The 6,117-nt window shown below is 35.0% G+C and overlaps 1 protein-coding gene across 4 annotated transcripts in view; it reads right to left on the bottom strand.

Moving 5' to 3' along the window:
- Window positions 1–3,182: 3,182 nt before the first annotated feature.
- Window positions 3,183–6,117, bottom strand: part of Asb5 (ankyrin repeat and SOCS box containing 5) — a 51,594-nt gene continuing 48,659 nt past the window's right edge. For all 4 annotated transcript variants that reach the window (XM_023700087.1, XM_004640220.2, XM_023700088.1 and 1 more), the window contains 2 exons: window positions 4,441–4,632; window positions 3,183–3,356 (listed from right to left, as the gene is read on the bottom strand). In XM_023700087.1, the coding sequence (XP_023555855.1) occupies window positions 3,229–3,356; window positions 4,441–4,632 (320 nt within the window). In that variant the 3' untranslated portion in view covers window positions 3,183–3,228. The remainder of the gene's footprint in view (window positions 3,357–4,440; window positions 4,633–6,117) is intronic.

The raw sequence follows: 6,117 nt of genomic DNA, 5'->3' as shown, positions 1-6,117 counted from the left end.
GCTAATGTCTCCACATTTGGAGAAATGGATTTCATCGGTGCTGTTTGTATGACACAGAGTGAATTATCCAATTTAGGATAGAAATCCAGCCAATGTTTTCTTTGAAATATTCAGGTCATTTCGATCTCCTTTGGCATCCCTGTTCTCCATTATGAATACTCCTTTCTTGGGTCATTATGTTGAGCAAAGTAAAGATCCTGATGTGACAACATTTTTAAAAAATGTATTTAGTACAAGATCTACAGGGTCTCAGTGCACAGATTGGACTCATAGTGATCTTCCTGTTTTCAGCCTCCCAATTCCAATCTACCACACCCAGTGCAATGCACAGTGAGAATAAAGACACTAAGGCATATTTGTAGTTTTGGGGAGCTGAAGTGGTCCTAAGTCCAGCCATGATGATGGCTATCTGGAACAAATTCCTTGATCCAAGGCTGAACCTGGGTTTTATTCATTCATGAAGAAAGGAGTGGAGGCCTGCTTTCACCTCTGCAATACACAGAGAGAAAGATAATAGAGAGTAACCTGCTTTACACAATTGAGATAGCATCTAATATTTGGGGGTCTGTACTTGGGCTCTGGTGTGTAATCTTTCAAGCTCCAGGAAGTCATAGGCTCTATCTCAAGGCTCAATCCCAACCGACAGCCTGGAGCATTGGCTCATCATCCCGTCTTGCTCCTGCTCACATTAGGGAGCAGCAGGTGGGGGTTCCAAAGAAACATAGCTGCCACTTTCAAAGACTATCACCAGCATCTCAGCTAGATGGATATGCACTTCGTAAAGCCAAATGAAAAATTCTACCAGCTCTGTACGTGGAAATAGGGTCATACTCAGCCAAAATGGAGGTAAGTGCTCATCTTTTAAGGATTGTTGCCCCATTGGTCCTCCATGCACATGACACAGTGTATGTATGGGGGACACATTTTGGATTAGAAGACATGTGAATTACTGTATCTATTTTTTGCTCCACATTACTGTATTCTTATATTCATGATACAGTGGTTTTAAAGTATTTATAAAATATTTATAAAACTGAATAATATTCTCCATTACCTTCCATTCTAAAATAAAATAATACTTAGAATAAAAATGTGTTTTATTGCAAGAAATGATTTTAACCTCACTTTAACAAAGACACGGTACACTTAAGTGACAATATTTTTTTGATAAGATAATGTTTCTTTGATACTAAGCTAAGGTACAAATGTACAAGTAATTTTAATGTCCTTTGGTGTTTACTTCTTTTATTGTACAACACTAACAAAGAAAGTGTGTTGTATTATGCTTTTAATCTAGGACTTTACCACTAATTCAGGGAAAACAATAGTAGAAACATTGTACTAAAAAGAAGCTTTAATATCTAATTATTTCAATGATGTTATTCTATAATAAAACTTACTTTGTTGCCCATTATTCTCAGCATTACAGATGTAATAGACTGAGCTGTTCTGAAAATATAGTTTTAAAGGCCCCGGGTCATATACAATATATATGTTTATATATATGTTTATATATATTTGTTAACCAAATAAGCTTTTTCTTCACTCGGCAAGCTACAATTATCAACACTTTGTTCAGTCATAAATAATTAGTGGTTTATTTATGATTTCTGAGATGGAAGAAGGTTGGAATGCTATATGAAAACACTGAAGAGAGACTTTTAAGAAGCTGCTCTTGAGGAGGTCTTAAAATAGCTTAACAGGTGGGGACTGTTCTAAATATCTTAGCATGAAACAGCAGTGCTAGCTTTCCACCCAGTAGTTATCAAAAGAGACCTACTTACTTGGGAGCAAAGACTGAGTTCTCACAGAGGAGAGAAATTTGTCTCTTATTTGTTTTTTTTGGAAGTAGCTTTTATTTTACAATACTACCTGTGCCTATATTTGACAAATGTTTTTGAGTCTTTAACAAATTTTAGCTGTCATTTATGCAGTTTAAAATTTGAAGCCATATTTGTGGCACTTACCTGTAATCTCAGCACTGAGAGGCAGAGATGGGAGGATCCCTGTTGAGTTCCAGGCCAGCCTGCACCACATTGAAAGTCCTTGTCTTACAGTGCCATAGAAAAGTACTTAATTATACTATAATCGGTAGTTTCTTTGAAACATTGGCATAATAAGGTTTCTTCTTTGAAGATATTTTAAGAAATATAAAATTAAACACTTAACCTAATAGAGTAGAATATAATATCAAATGTCCATATTTTTCTCATCATGTAAGAGAAATGGAGATCTGTCCTCATTGTCGAGCTATGCCTTGGATTCATCAGCCATGCATTTGAGCAGCCGGAATGTTCTGTATGAAGTACCACACCACACAACCCGCCATTGGCTCCTCACAGAGCTTGGTGAAGCAGCCCAGCAGTTACCGGAATTGAATTGATTTGAGAAAATTTATGGCTTCAGCCACCTTTCTTCGTCGTGTCACTTACATAATACTTAACCCAGAAAGCACTGTGGGCATGATCCCTGGCCACTGAGTCAGGCTGAGAGAACATAAGCTGCAAGTTATTCCCGATGAAGTACCACTGCTGCTGGAACGCAGGAGTCTTAGGCATAGTGGGGTGTGTTGGGGACCCCCTGGCTTGCATTTATTGCCACCTTCACTGTGAGTGGTGACCAGTTCAGCTCATACAAGAGATCTCTTCCATTACCCATCTCCTGCCTAAACATCACCTGTAGAAATTTGTCTTTTCTTCATGAACTGATCATTATAGTGACAGATAGGTATTCACCAGATTTACTGAATGAGAAATATCTTTATTTCAAACTGCATATTTTCGAAACTGTATTCACATGTTACATTGATATTAAAAACACAAAGATAAACATAGTAGCCAAAACTAAAGTTAATTCATTCTTTGAAGGACACAGAACCTTTAAAATACAAACAGAATGAAATTACAATTAAATTAAAATTTTAGTAAGAATTCATGTTTTTCTTTCCTACTTTAACAAATATATATAAAATGGAAAATCTCTCAATTTTTTTCTCAACAATAAGAGGACAATAAAGTATAGATATTTTAAATATATTATAACCCTCAAACAGTAAAGGTCATAAAACAAAAGTACTAAGTAGTACACTTGAAATGAATATTAATATTTTACTGCTTGCCCATGTGATTTCATACTCAATTTGGCCTAGCATATATTAATACGAAAGACTCATTATGCAAATAAAATACAAATTTTTTGTTTTCAAAGAATTTAAAGCTACTTCATTATTTATCGATACTGTAAGAAATTCTGAAGTAATGTTGGTAGCTGCAGCTGGGACATGAGATGCAGTCTTGGCCTTCCTATGCAGTTACGGATACAGAGTCGGCAAAGTTGGCAAAGAGAGCTTGGGGTGGCTACAAGAAAACAGGAATACATTTGTTAATTAAAGTCAAAATGAACTTTATAATTAGTAAGTTACATAAAAGTGATATACCATTCAAAGATTTTTACTAAATGAGGATAGTAAGACCAGTACGCTATGGAAATTTATTTAAGTATTCATATGCTTTTATTTAAGATCATATAACTGAGATCTCATGTTATTAAAAACACTATCATCTTCAGGAATATGAAATTATTGTTGCACGCAAAGCCACAAGAACAAATTCTTCTTTTCAAAAAGGTATAAAACAAAAGCCCTAGAAGTGTTATGTACTAAGTGGGGTAATTTTAAAGTTGTATTTTTCCTTACCTCTAATTTTTAACTAAAGGAAAATTTTTGTACTCTGTCAACTGAGTTTAATAAATTCTGTTTCAAGGGCCGGCCAAATTGCTCAACAGGTTAAAGCATCTACAAGCAGGCACAGGGGCCAGGGGGTTAGATACCCCCCACCCTCCCCCATCCCCCACCTGCTGTGCCAACCCTGCCCCCAGGGTGCACTGAAACAGCAATTGAGACTGAGCATCATGCTTGTAATCCCAGCTCTTGGGAGGCTGTAAACAGGCAGATCACTATGAGTCCGACTTAGTAGTGAGGCCCTGAACACTCTGTAGACCCTTCCCTAAAAGTACAATAAATAAATAAATTAATAAATTAAAATAAATTATGTTTTAGAGAAAAAGTCTTAAGAGTGAACGTCTTTCCTTCCCGTGTTTCATCAGCATGTTACAGAAGATGCATGGTTTTACAAGACGGGATATCTTTCCAAATAGAAATGACCAGACCTTGTAGTAGAACTACATATTATGCATTTGAAAAACAGGCTAAGTAAATGTAACTAACAAAATGAATAAGAAAGCTTAGATACGACAAAAAAAAATTTAAAAACCACATTTTCTTCATAAATAAGCCTAAGTTGAAAAGTTCTATTGTCAGAAAAAATACACCAAATTATATCTCATTATCTTAATTTACCTGCTAGCAAAAGTTTTTAATTCCATCTGTTCTAAGCCAGTTTGTCTGTGGGTTTTGTCAGTGTCCACACCTGTCCCTCCTACCTTCATGCTGAAGCAGAACTCTTTCCACGACGCTATTAGAGGTAGCTACATCTATAGGTTTCAAAAACTCCGTGTTTTTTGCATTGATATCTGCTCCAAATTCTAGCAGCAAGCTTACGATTTCTACACTGGATTGCTGAGCAGCAGCATGTAAAGGAGTATCCCAGTATTTGCCTTTCTGTACGTCAGCACCTATGTACAAACAGCAATGATAAATTCATACAAAAATTATTAGAGGCATCAGTTACCTGTTGAGGGGAAGCAAGAAAGGTAATTAAGGTTACAAAGGAGACCTCTATCTGATATTAGTTATTTATTTACACGTATATTACATATACACTTTTCATATAGTCATTACATGCACATATTACGTGTATATATATATATGTGTTTTGACACAGGGTCTCGCTATGTAATTCAGGCTGGCCTCAAACTTACTGTATTCTAGATGGTCCTCTAACGACTACCATTCTGACCCAACAGCCCAGATGCTAGGATCACAGGTGCATACTGCCACATTTGGCACATACTGTCTAAAATAAAGGCTTCAACTTGTACGTTTAGAGGGGTACACACATATATGTTTGAAAGTTCTCGCAACAAGATGAGATATACAAATTTCTAAATGATTCCAAAATTAATCACTCTAATCAAAGCAGAGCACGATTAAGTTCATGCATATTTATTTTCGTCATAAATGGAAGCTCTTAAGATGGTCAATAATTTATTATTTTTATTCTTATGTTCAAAGGCAATAAAGTTCTTTAGCTTTTTAAAACTCACAGTACTAGATATGTAAGCCATTTGGGTAAAATTGTAGCTTTTCTTAACCCTACTCAATCATGTAGTTTAAATCAATGAATGAAATACTGACATGGAGCCTCTTAAGTAGAAATTATATCCATGATATCTTCATATAAAGTAACTTTTTAAAAAATGCTTACATTAAAAAATACAATCCTACATCAGAAATTATCTAATTTACAGTCATTTTATTTTAGTGCATGGCCTAACAGATGGTGGAAATCCATGTGCAATAAATAAACACAGCTCAACATTGTGAAATAATAATCTCATTTTCTAGTACATAAAGAGTTACAATACCAAGGAATCTCTAGCAATAAAAATGTATAAGTTGTTTTCTACTTTGTTTTCTGACTCTGTTTGTAAAATTAATGATTATCTACAAGACACAGCATTTTTACGAGTTCCTTTATGAGCCTCCTAGTAACAAATTTCAGTAAGTGCAATCATTTTCAATTTTTTAGGAGATATAAAATGTTCAGTGAAGCAGTTATGTTCCATAGCAAAACTTCCCTGGGGAAATCACAAACATTGTGGGTTATATCATTTTTATGGTAGACTAGGACCTGACAATAACAATCAATTACTAACAGCAGCTTTTCAATATTTTTAAAAACTCATAAAATATGTGGTGAAAAAAAATCATAGCAACATGGAAATAGCTGACAAAATATACTCTCTTGATTATACCAAGTTTGGGGAGAGCATGACTAGAAAATAGCAATCTGTCAACAGTCATTAACAGAACTCACGTTTAAGGCTCCAGGTGTGAAGGGAGTGAAGTAATAGATACAAATCCTGCTTGCAAGAAATGTATAACTTAGCTGAGATAAGGTAAGTAATGTATAGTAAATGGATTTGCTAAAAATATAT

Source organism: Octodon degus, unplaced genomic scaffold (genome assembly GCF_000260255.1).
Source record: "Octodon degus isolate 3935 unplaced genomic scaffold, OctDeg1.0 scaffold00121, whole genome shotgun sequence".
Lineage (NCBI taxonomy): Eukaryota > Metazoa > Chordata > Mammalia > Rodentia > Octodontidae > Octodon > Octodon degus.
This window is presented reverse-complemented; position numbering and strand designations above follow the sequence as displayed.